Raw genomic sequence first — 12740 nt, forward strand, 5'->3', positions numbered from 1 at the left:
CCACAAACATTTTATTCAGTCTCTGAAACATTGTTAAGGCAAGATTGAGACTTTGGCTGGATGTCTTTATAGCTGAGATTTCAAAAACCTGTCTTCTGTCAGCCTGATGGCACTGACAGGGGATTAAAGTGCACAAGTTGCTTATTCAACTTAGGCGAGAAGCAAGAAGAGTCATTATCCCTAAAATAAAACAGAAAAAGAAGGTTATTTCAAATCAGCACGTTTCTGTGTATGTGGTTTTAAAATACACACACATATCCCCACCCTTAGAAAAAAGCACATGCCTCAGCCTACAGCTATGGCTCTTCCCTTCTTTCAAACACAAGATATGCAATATCTCTTTTTCACAAACATGAATTGAGTACTCAAACGCAACCTGTAAATATCTCAAAATGTGCAATAGAAGGGGTTGGTTCTTTTTCACATCTGTGCTTTCATAATAAGGGATGAATTTGAACAACGTATGTCAACTGAAATACTACTTTTCTGTAAGTAGAGCAAAAACTAGGTATTCATGGTTAACTGGCCAGAAGCTGCCAAATGAAGCCAGCAATAGAGGCCAGTGAGTGACCACTATCACGCCAGGCCCTCACCTTTCCCTGGCACCTTTTCTCCGCTCTGTTCTTGTATATGATCGTAAGCACACCTAATTACATTTAAAATCTGTAAGTACTCTGACCTTCAAAACAATTCCTACAGCTGGCATGGAGAAAGTCACACTGTACAAAACTCAGGTGAACAGCTACCAGAACTGGAAACGACCACTGTGCCTGGGTTCAAATGCTGGCTCTGTGGCTTGTGCCCTAAGAGTAAGGAGGTCACACTATTTCAGGAGGCAATGGTTCTACTTCATGGCGTTCTCGTGAGTTCTAAATGAGGAACTCCAGCCTCATCTGATCTTATTCCAGAGTTCCACATTTATATAGCCATTTCTGCCTGCCTACCTGGTGGGCATATCAAACCCCCAAAAGAGCAAAGACATCTTTTAATTTTCCCCTACAAACATACTCAGGCACACTTGCCCTTCCCCCCCTACTCAGGAAGGAGAGGCAGCAGCATCCAGCAGTTACTCAGGCCAAAAGCCTAGCCCTTACCCTTGACTCCTTTGGATCCTTACCCCCGCACCCCACCCCTCATCCAAACTCTCAGCGAGTCCTGTTGACTCTAGCTGCACACTTGGCTCGAATCCACCTACTTCTCTCCACCACTCTCACCCTGGTTGAAGCCAACTGGTGTCTCTCCAGACTTTGCCAGTCACCACCTCCTAGACAGTCTCCCAGATACTACTCTTGTCAAATGAGATAGTGCAGGCAACCTACTTAGCAAGGCGCTCGGTACAAAATTCTCAGTCAATGTCAACTACTAGTCACAAATATTTGCTGAGCACCTATCATGGGTCAGGCCGAGTGTGCTCAGTGCAGCGGAGGCAGCAGTGGACAAGGCCCTCCCATGGCAAGTGCAACAACTCGGTGTGATGAGTGCCACGTGAGGAGAAGTACCGGTGCTCCTCAGATCCACACAGGCAGAGGTCAGGGAAGGACACCTGAAATCAATGACTTCAATCGTGAATGGCTGAGAAGCTCAAGAGCGGAGGAAGGAGGAGAAAGAACACTGTGACAATGTGCAGATGAGTGAGAACGTGGCACCTGCTGTGTGGCTCGAGATCCAGGTGGACGGTCGTGAGAGCGGGCTCGGGGGCTAAGCGGGGACCAGATTCTGCAGGACCCTGTAAGCCAGAAGTGAAGGGGAGGGAAAAGTCAAGGATGCCCCAGGTTTTTGGCCTGACCAACTGGGGGGATGGTGGGATAGTTCAGTGGAAGAGGAACACTGCGGAGGTACAGGCTGTGCACCCTGGACACATGGAATTGTGGAAATCTGCAAATCCCACACCGGGGATGTCTGGAAGGCAGCTGAGTATAGGACTCTGCAGTCCAAGAGCGTGGTGTCTGCTGGGGGCATAGATTTGGGAGTTATCAACACAAAGGGGATGCCAGGAACCATAAGAGTGGGTGAGACCATCCAGGGAGTGTCAGTCTTGAATCCCTAACTTCAGACTCTTGACATTTCACTTTCAAGACAATCATCTTTAGCTGTAAATGTAGTTGGAATCTGTAGCTGATGAGGCTCCTGGTTCAGTTCTTTATGTGCACACTGCAGGCTACTGCCCATGTGCAGTACTACAAACGTGTGCTCAAATAAGCGGCATTGGAATACTTTTGTGGTCACAATCTGTCATCCTCAGCCATTCATTATGAAAAGCGGGTAAACAGGAAGTATCACTTGCATAACCAGTCTTCCTGAAACCCTTCTGGAAAGCAACATGGCCAGAAGTCTGGAGCTCTAGTACGAGAACACAAAGTCAGCTTTATGTTCCATGTAAGAGAATTTAGAAGAAAAGTGGGCTGTGTAATTGGCCTGACATAACCCAAAAGATGACCTACCCCATGTGCAAATAGCTGATGAGGTGATGTGTAAATGAAGGTTTTGAGCATATAAGCTAGGAGGGGAAAAAAGGTATTTTCAAAATCTTTTCCCCATTTCTCTTAAACTATGGAGGCAGGTATTGGTCCCAACCACAATTCTGTGTCTGCTGACCCGGTTGGGAGAATAATGCCCATTCTCCGGGGTACAGGGCTGGACTCAGCCCCTGCACCAGTGAGAGCTGCTGGGTGGGGAGGGAGCACCCCGCAGGAAAACCCTGCTCGTCTTGAATGAGCCCTTATCCCCCAAATGTGACGCCACGTGAGGAAAGTCAGTGGGGCCCAGGCCAGGTAAGTGGCCGCTATAAGGCAGAAAACCTGCTGGGGCCACTGTGGCTGTGCAGCTGCAGGTTCCCAACTGCAAACTGCACCCTCTGGCTGCAGCTCCAAAACCGTAACATGGAAGCCAGGTTTTGCCTGGAACACACGCAGCTCTGCCACAGGAAAGGTGTCCCCGGAGGAGCTTGCCATGGGCCGGCACGAGTCAATCTTCTTTTGGTTTCCTGGAGTGAGGTTGGTCTAACTTTGCCAAGCTCCTTTGGCCCTGCTTTCTATAGCTGTCACAAAGGACGAGGAGCTGCTGGAGAGACCCCAATACACTAAAATTGTTCAGGGAGGTGGCTGCCAGGAACATGAGGTGAATGAACATTTGAAATGTGACTAGTGTGACTGAGAAACTAAATTTTTAATCTTATTTAACTTGGGATATATTAGGTTAAATAAAATATATAAATAAAATTAATTTCACCTATTTCTTTGCCTCTTTTTAATGTGGCTACTTAAAAATTTAAACATGCATATATATTTTTATTGGACAATACTGTTTTAGAAAAGTCTTTCCAATGTCTTGATGGCCTATCCTCTCAATGACCCAGAGACTGTCCCTACCAAGGCACTGCTACTCTTGACCTTGGCTCCCACCCAGGAATGGAGGCTCTCCATGGGGCTGGTTCTATGTGGAGCTAAAAGGCAAAGCAGAACTTCTGACTTCACTCCTCACCACATATCACTGACTTTTTCATATTCACAACTCTAGGACAATGATGAAACTAAAGTGAAAAATTCCAGAGAAAGCAAGTGTCCTAAGAGGACAAATTTACAAATACAGCTCTGCAATTTAGGAAAGAGGTAGAGGAATGAAGGCTAGGTTAGGTGGCGCTGCTGTTCTCTGGGGCACCTGCAAGCCTGGCAGTCTCACCCCAGTGGAGAAAAGAGACAAAGTGTCTGGTCCCCAGCATTTCGAGAAGGCAGCTTTGTCCCTCTTCTGCTTGGCTCAAAATACCTCCATTCCCTCCCTTTTAAAAAATGTCTTTTTCATTATAAAATGAACCAAACCACATTATAGAAAGTTTGGAAAATAAATAAGGAAACTAGTTATTATTCTATTCCATGCTTTGTTGCAATCATTGTTAATATATTGTGCATTTTCTTCAACACAGTTTCTTTTTGTCACAATTGTAGGCTAATGCATGCGCAATTTTGTATCCCGCTTTATTACCTAACATTTTATCATCAATGTTTTCTTTTTTTTTTATCATCAATGTTTTCATATTTCATGAATAGAAATGCTCTGTGGGCAGAGAAAGATGGCTGAGTTTAATACTTATGGGGTACAGCATTCTAGTTTGAGAACTCAGAAAAGGAGTTACTAGTCTGGAAGAGCTTGTTCGTGTGATTTATTTTCTCATTTTTGAGACAGGCAACCAACCTAGAGGCCACATGGCTCTGGAGTTGGCCTGCTTTGTTTGAAATCTTGACTCTGCTCCCTGGAACTTGTGTGTACTTAGGATATATAGTAACTTCTCGGTGCCTCAGTTTTCTCAGGGTAGTGCCAATGTGAGGATTAAGTATGTATCACTTAAAAGCAGGCACACAGCAGGCACCCAGTAAATATTAACCACAAGTTCACTTCAAACCAGTTGTATGACTGTGAGCAAGTCACTTAGCATCTTTGGGTCTGAGTGTCTTTATCGACAAAATGTTTATATAATAATTAGAGCTACAATTTACTGAATGCTTATTATATGTGACAGACTTGAGGTACTTATTTGTCCCATTTGACTAATAAGGAAACTGAGGCTCAGAAATTAAGTAACTTGCTCAAAAGCGACAGAGCTGGTCAGGGCTGGGGCCAGCGTTAGAGTGTAAGTGTGTCTGGTCCCAAGGGCCTTGCTCCCCCCTGCCCTCCATCCCCCACCCCAGCACAGGATCTCTCGGGCTCCTTCCAGCCTCAACTCTGGCTCTAAGAAAGAACTTCAGAGAACAGCACTTTTCTGTTGGTTTTGGCTGCCAGTAGGCGGCTCCAAAACAACATTTTAAATTAAAAAAAAAAAAAAAAAGATTTAACTTCTATGTGTACAGTTGTGGCTTCTTGACAGTTTTGAAATATCAAGTGGCTAAATTTACACATCATCATCAAAAAGCAGCCTCAAAATGATCGTTCTCTCACTAGTTTAGAAAAATAAACATGCTGATTCGAGTGATTTTAAATAAATTTTAAACTGCATTAAAACCAAGCCAAGAAAGTTGTCTTTGCTTGTTCCACTCTACCCAGCCTATTCAACTGGCTACAAGGGGGTTATTCTCCCCGGGATCCACCAGGTTGGCTCTGAAGCCTGAATGACAGCGGACAAAGACAGCAGTTAAGTGGTAATTCATAGCCTGTTCACCTTAAATTTTGAAAGTGGGAGCATTCCCAAGAGAACTATGAGCCATCGATGGAGCAGTCACAAAAAAGAACAAAAGACAGGATGGAAAAACAAACGAGACCTTAGTCATAGAAATTCGTAAGGTCCTGGTTCCAGGCAGGAGCCTTTGAAAATTACGCTGCCGATTCAGGATTACAGTGGCTGTGACTTAAAAGCAAAAGCTTCCTAACGCTTTTCACATCTGCAATGAAATATATATTTCAATTACCAAGCAAGTGATTGCAAGATCTTGGGGCACCTCATTATTAACTCTGTTCAATGATCCCATGGGTCACTTTCCACTCCCCTTTCCCAAAACTACTTTGTATTCAGAAAAGGTTCTTTTCCGAATGATGGAAGGGGGAAGGGGAGCTCTTCCTAAATCTACTCTAAATTGTAATTAACATAGAAGATAATGAGCAGGTGTAATTAGGAAATACAATAAAAACAAGGAATCCCTAAGTAAAATTCATCTGCAACTTTTTAAAGAGAAAAACCAATTCCTTTTAACTGTCTGTGTGGTCTTGAGTAAGTTACTCAATCTCTCTGGGCCCTCAGGTTTACCTATGCGTAATACAGCCTACTTCATAAGGTTATTACGGGAATCAATTGCGATAACGCATGTAAAGTCCTCACATAGTATATGGCACATGAGAAGCACCCAATCAGCGCGACTGATCAAAACGATGAGGGTTTTAATTGTGATGGGCAGGGAAACTGCTCTTTCCACACGTGCAACCTCAAATAGTGATGCGGAAGATCAAGCAGGGTCAAGGAACATGCAACGAACAGGCGGACACTCGGCGGGCGCCGGTCGCCGGGTAACTGAGCCGCTGCGCTGCCGAGCGCGACCCTGCGCTGGGAGGGCTGCTAGAGGAGCAGCGGCGGCGCCGCGGGCCTGGGGGGGGATGCGTCCCGGGGCGGCGGCCGCGCTCGCTCCTCCGGAGCCGGGGGCTCCGACGCCGAGTCCCGAGCGGGCAGCTGCAGTCCAACGGCGGAGGGCAGGAGGAGGAGTGGAGGGGAGTGAGGAGGAGGAGGAGAGAGAGGAGGAGGTCCCTCCGCGGCCAAGAAAACAGGCCACGCTCGGGGGAGGAGGCAGAAACCGAACACCCAACCGCCGCCTCTCGCCGGGGCTTGGCCGGCCCGTGTCCGGGCGCCGTCTCCGCCCGCACCCCGGGACCAACGAGGGTCCGCCGAGGGGGTGGGCGGCCGGCCCGCGGCGGCGAGCGGAGGCAGCGGAGGCCGGGAGCGCACTGACCGCGGCTCGCGGGCCGGCCCGAGGGCAGGGCGCGCGGGTCGGGCAACGCTGCGGGGCGGCCGGGCGCGAGCGGCCCTGGACGCCGGCCCCGCCCGCACTTACGTGGGCCCGACCGGCAGCCGGACGGGCGGCGAAGGCAGCGGGCGCCCGGCTCGGCGGGGACCGGCGGGAACCGGTGCGCTGGCGGCGCGGGGCGGCTGAGGTAGCTGCGGCTCCCGGACGGCGGGCGCGGGGCTCGGGGCGCGGAGCCGGTCCAGCCCTCCTGTGGCCGCGCCACTGGCCGCCGCCGCCGGCCCGTCTCGTTCCTTTTGTTGTTGTGCAGCTTCGGAACAGCTGATCGGCCGCTGCGCCCGCCCGTCGGGCCCGCCCGCCGGTCAGCCCCGCCCCGGGGCCGCGCCAGGCCCGGCCCACCAATCGGCGGTGCGGGGGCACCGGGGCCGCCCTGCGAGAGGTTGTCACTAACGCACGTGACCTGGAGCCGAGCCGGGCGACGCTCTCGAGTTAGAAACAAGCCCGGGCAACAAAGCCCGGGCGCCGAGGGGATAGAAGAGGGGCGAGCGGAAGGGGGTGGGGTGGGGGGCTGGTACCGGGGCGCATGGGAGAGAGGAGAGGAGGGGCTGGGGGCGAACAAAAATGGGAACCCGCTGGAGTGTGAGGACGAACTGGAACTGGAAGGGGAGAGGAAGAGTCCCGGCCCCAGCTATCCCTTTGGCCAAGTGAGGGGCCGAGCGTTTGGGGCGTAAAGGGAAACAAAGTGTTTTCTGCTCTGAGAGGAAAATTAAGGGCATTGAGGAGGGTGATGGAGGCCAAAGACTGTGACGCAGGCCCACTTAACTTCTTGGTCTTCTTAGGAGAGAAAGTCTGGCCTCCAGATAGAGGGATGCCGCCCACCCAGCCTCCTTTTTAAGACCAGGAGTCAGGCCCCACCTCGCTGTGGTAACTGACACTGGGAGCTGACTGAACTCGCCTACAAGCTCAGGATTCAGCCCACAGGCCGGCGAGGCAGAAGAGGCCATCAGACCAGACCTGAAGGCAGAGACGTCAGGAGCCTGGAGGCCCTTTGCTCCGGAAGACGAGGAGCATCCTGGAGGAAGAAGAGTTAGGAGAGCGGCTGCATCCAGGCTCTCCTGTGACCTAGGGAGCCCATGACCTCTATTCTGCTGTTTACGCAGTACAGACTGTGGGCATTCACACGACGCCTACCTGCTCACCGCGTTATTTATAGTGAGAGGAAAGTAAGACAGTGGGCTTGAAAATACTTTCCAAACCAAAGCTCTGTACACGTATCGATGGATTCACTGTCTGGCAAAGGCAAGGGAGTCATTTTGATGTGTCTCCACTCTTCGATGGATCTTGTTTGGACGGAGATGCGGTTCTCTAACCTAGGGTGAAATTTATAGCGACCCTCAACAGGTGTATCATACATTAAGTATCTGAAAGTATCTGACTCTCACATTCTGGCCCTCACAAGTATCCTGTGGTCAGTCTGCTTCCAACAATACTGGTTTTAAAGGGTGTAAATCAAAGTGCGGGGGATTGTCTGACACCCAGAAGTAATAACCAAAATTTGGGAGCCATTTGACTTTTTCTCAGAAAGTAGACCAAACCTTTAGCTTGGATTTTAGGTTTTGGCTAATCCTAATATTTTCTCTCAAATGTCACTGCTACATTAGGAGCCCCATAATCTCTTGTTTCTTCTTAGCAATTCGTGAAGAGACCATCTTCCCATTCAGAACCCAGGCATGATGATAATTTTAAGGGTCTAATTCTTAAAAGGTCACATGGAGACCTACCTTTTTCCAACTTGATAAGATTTATCACCATTACAGACAATGTGAAAGCATACAATGCCTTGTTATGATAGAAAAACAATGTGAGGTAGATGATTCCAAAGATGGTCACAACAATATCACCATCATGAAGTGAAGTCTATTTTTTCTTCCCGTTGAATCTGGGCTGACCCTGTAACTGCTTTGACCTATAGAATGTGGCAGAAATAATGTTTGAGGTCTCCCAAGACCAGACATTAAGCAAGCCTGACAGCTTCTGCTTTGCAGTCTGGGGAAAGCCAGCCACCACATAAGAAGAGCCCATCATGTTGTGAGGAAGTCCAAGCTATGTGGAGGGACCACATGGAAAGAGAGAGATGCCTGACTAGCCCCTAGATGTTCAGTCTGTCTCAGCTGAGGTACCAGACTTGTGAGTGAAAAAAGCCCTCCAGGAAGGTCCAAGCCCAGCAGACACCACATGGAACAGAGATGAGCCATCCTCACTGAGCCCTGCCAAAATTGCAGAATTGTGAGCAGATAAATGATTGTTGTTTTAAGGCACTAAATGTTGGGGGGGTGGTTTAAAAGCAGCAGTAGGACACCAAAACACAAAGCTAAACAAGAGAAAGGCCCATAGCATATAGATCAACCTTCTGTAAACTTCACAAAGCAGAGTTTTGGGGATAATTTTTTTTTATCTTATCTCAGGAGTCATTTGCTTTCTGTTTTACTCTCTTGCTGATTTATAATCGTCCCACCTGGTGCTTGTTTATCCCAGTGTTACACCAAGGGTGGGAGGAGGGGGCGTGGGAGAAGTCTTCTTCTATGAGGGAGGAGTATTTTATCACTGTACATTGTTTGGAACTGTTGGAGCATGAAAATAATAAAAAGCAAACTGAATTTTAGTCAGTTTTTTAATTGTTTTTAAATTCTATACACACACACACACACACACACACACACACACACACACACAGAAATTCACTGCTTGTTGCCTGCATGTAGAGTGGGTGGCTCCCATTGCCTTCCTCCGTGGTGTGCCACTGGTTTACATACATACATGCAGTGAGACTCAGGAGTAATGTCATCTCCACAGCACAGAGCTGTCTGAACCCAACCAAACTGTCAAATCACACAGCTGCAAACCAGCCTCTTGTCTGTTGGCTGACAAAGACTCAGCCAGGGCAGACCCAGTGAATCCAAGCATCCTTTAATTCACAGGGTAATTCTCAGTGGGTTGCTATAGTACCCACTTCTAGGCTGAGCCCCTGCTGTGGGCGTGACCCTTTCCCCATCTGTCAGCGTCCTCCTGTCTGTTTTCCATGGAGCTCAATACACTGCCTTATCTACCCCAACAAAAGAGATTCAACCTCAAGTTTTGCTCTGAAGGACCACAGAGCAGGACCACATTTCTGCCAACATCCAGAAACAGTACAGCTAATACCTCTGCCTCCTGTTAACAAAGGGAGTCTATGGCCATTACCCTGCCAGTTGCATCAAGGCTGCTGAAGAATGTTGTTTCCTACCAAGCTGCAGATGGAGAACCCCATAGGCTGGCTGCTCAGGGCAACCTTGGAACAACAAAGCAACAAGTCGTTCAGTCTGTACTGAGAAGACTCCAAACATGAAGTATGCCCAGGTAATTTTCAGTCCGTCCATCAACACATATGGTCTGCTGGGCTTCTACCATCCGTCCAGCATGTTGTCAAGTATCTGGGAAAGACAGAAGTTTTTTTTGTTTTGTTTTGTGAATTTTGAGAAAACAATCATTTGGAATTCCAGTGAAATCTATTGTCGTAAGAGAAAGAAAGAGAGGGTCTGTCTTGGTCTCCAGAAAGCCTGGAACAGAAGGAAGCGAGAGGTTTGGTGAACTCCACTTTCTGAAATAAAAACAGGCAACAGAAATCTAACTGGGCTGCCAATTACCATCTGAGGAAGAAGTCAGGAATGATACTAGGGCCATTGTGTGCTAGCTTTTCAAGACTCTGGAACCTTTGTAACTCTGGCAGATTCGTTTTTTTAAACCCTGTATCCACATGATGATTGATTAGAAATAAAATCCTTAAAATGAAAAGGGTCTGTGTTCTGGCTGAGCCTCCAGAAAGGAGAAGGGAGGCCGGACCACCTCACTCAGCAGCCAGTGTTTGGGGAGAAGAGCCCCCAAGAGCTGTGGTGGCATGTGCTGGATTGTGAGTGATTGATGACCGTTCCCCAGACCTAGTGTGCTTTCTCCAGTTTCTGTAAAGTCCTGACTTTAAAGGCTTTTTATTTTCTAGGTGAATGCACAGAAAAGTGTCCAGTTATTTAAAATTATATTAAAACTCATCCTTACAGCAGAGCAGAAAGTGAGTCATCTCTTCATGGATGTGGCCTAGATCTATGATCTAGAATGGCCCTCCATATGCCAGCACACACCCCAGGGAGCCATGAAGCTGAAGAGACCCACTGCGTGGGGTAATCATGACCAGTCCCAGGGCAGTGGCAGCCATTATCTGAAGTGTGTGAGCAGAGGTCTTTTGTAGCTTCTGCTGCTAAAGCTACCTCTTCACTCACACGGCTACTTCTGGGTCATTGCCCAACAGCCTGCATGTGCCAGAGGTAGCCCCAGGTGGGGTCTGTAAGCATGAATCACTCTGTTATGGGGACAGCTTGAGCAGAATGTGTCTTGCTGCCTTTCTCAAAAAGGTGACGCAGACAATGTGATTGCTACTTATGTAAGCTGCATACTGCCTGCATAGTCTGCCTATTTAAGGAAAACTTGTTTATTGGCTTATTCTTTTTGCTGGAATTAACTACCTTAAAGATCCATTACATTTTGCAAGATTAATTCGTGTTCTTAAATGTCCACGTTTTTCATGGTTTTGTCCATGAAAACCTTGCTCATCAGAGGCAGGAAGGTTTTTGATTTCTATTCTTTTGGGGTCTCTTTTCCTGTTTACTTCTCTGGCAGGAGTAGTCGTATCTCTCCCTTTGTAGCTCAGACAGAAGGGGGATGTGAATAGTATAGCCCCATAAAGACTGAACATCACCCACCCATTCATTCAGGCCTGCTGTGTTTACAACATCCATTCATTCGTTCAGTAATTATTTAATGAGCACCTACTCTATGCCAAGCACTGGAGATACTGCAGTGAACAAAACAAAGTCTCAGCCCTCAGGAAGCTTCCCTCTGATGGAGAAGATACAATCAGCTGATAAGTAATGGTATGTAATGAGTGCTGTGAAGAAAAACAAAGCTGGATACAGGGTTAGAGAGAGGCTGGTGGGGAGGTAGGATGGTCATACAGGCTTCTCTGAGGACAGAAGGACATGAGGGAAGAGGCAGCCCAGGCAGCCAGAAGAGCCAGTGCAAAGGTTGCAAGTAGAGAGTCCTTGTGCTCAAGGAATAGCGTTGTTCTCGTACTAAACAGTGTCACTGAGAATTTAGCATAATCTGGTATCTGATGGTTACCTGAGTTGAAGAGGACTGGCCCAGAACTTTAAATTCCTTTGTAGTCTTTTGGGTTTTGGCCACACTTCCACAAAGGCATATAGGTCCCTGAGAAGTAACTTTTCATGTTTATCATTATATCATGGAACTAAATTTCAGAGCCCTAAGAACAAGTGTCACAGAATGGCTCTCAGGTAGTCAATTGTGTGGCATCTTGGGAAGGCAAAACCACTTCGGGGCATGTGCTGTCTGGTAAAGAAGGAAGGAACAGGAAGTTGCAGATTTCCTGTGCTGTAGTGGGGATAGTTATTTATCTTCTGAGTGCCTCAGTTTCCTCCATCGTAAAAGAGGGGAAATAATACCTACTTAAGAGACAGTGAAAGCAGGAAAGTGCCTGGGACATGTAAAAGTTTTTGATAATGTTTGTTCTCATCAGCACATTGACCTTTTTCTAAGGATTTTACTTTAAGGATTTTATTTCTAATCACCTTGTAGAAATAAGATTTTTTAAAAAGAAAAAACCAAGCTTATAAGCATTAATAGCTTTGGAGAACTTGAGTGCCCCCAAACAACTAAGTTAAGAGCCAAATACCCTCATCTTCTTTAATAAGTCTATAAGCAAGAACCACAGAGGTGGTCTGAACCCATGTTTGAATTTGTCCCTATGAAGCCTGCATTTTGTATTATCTGAATGTTTAAAACCAGAGTTTGGAAAATAAACCCTTCCCTAGTACACACTGATACACCAGAGTTACTTTATCTCCTCAGACACAAGTGCAATTGAAACTAATTAATCCTGGAAAGTAAACTCCTAGAAGCCATATTGTCCATAATAAAGAACAGCATTTAAAGAGAGAAGCAACTGAATTTAATGGTTAAGAGCACAGTTCTGGAATCAGCCCTTAGTGCAAACTATATGATGTTGGGTTTGACCTCTCTTAGCGTCAGTTTCCTCTCCTATAAAATGGGGATGATAAGAATGTCTCATTAGGTGGTTCTGAAGATTAAATAAGATCATGCATGTAAAGCATTTAATATAATGCTGGGTACTATAGTATGAGCTTATTAAAATATTATTAGTATAACCTAATAACATGTTATTAAATGTTATTAGTG

At 47.1% G+C, this 12740-nt stretch overlaps 1 protein-coding gene and 1 long non-coding RNA gene across 2 annotated transcripts in view; one reads left to right on the plus strand and one right to left on the minus strand.

The window, feature by feature from the left end:
* LOC309646459 overlaps positions 1-9099 on the plus strand; it is a 34304-nt gene extending 25205 nt beyond the window's left edge. Inside the window, exon 2 of the long non-coding RNA XR_014255381.1 lies at positions 7277-9099. This is a non-coding gene — a long non-coding RNA (uncharacterized lncRNA). The remainder of the gene's footprint in view (positions 1-7276) is intronic.
* LOC309646737 (uncharacterized protein) lies at positions 7-7213 on the minus strand (the record flags this gene model as incomplete). Its single annotated transcript, XM_082433318.1, has 3 exons — positions 7-180; positions 6528-7042; positions 7089-7213. 3 exons carry the CDS (start codon positions 7211-7213, stop codon positions 146-148), a joined length of 675 nt encoding a protein of 224 aa, XP_082289444.1. The 3' UTR covers positions 7-145.
* Positions 9100-12740: the final 3641 nt, after the last annotated feature.

This window comes from Balaenoptera physalus, assembly GCF_965194825.1.
Source record: "Balaenoptera physalus genome assembly, chromosome: 17".
Classification (NCBI taxonomy): Eukaryota; Metazoa; Chordata; class Mammalia; order Artiodactyla; family Balaenopteridae; genus Balaenoptera; species Balaenoptera physalus.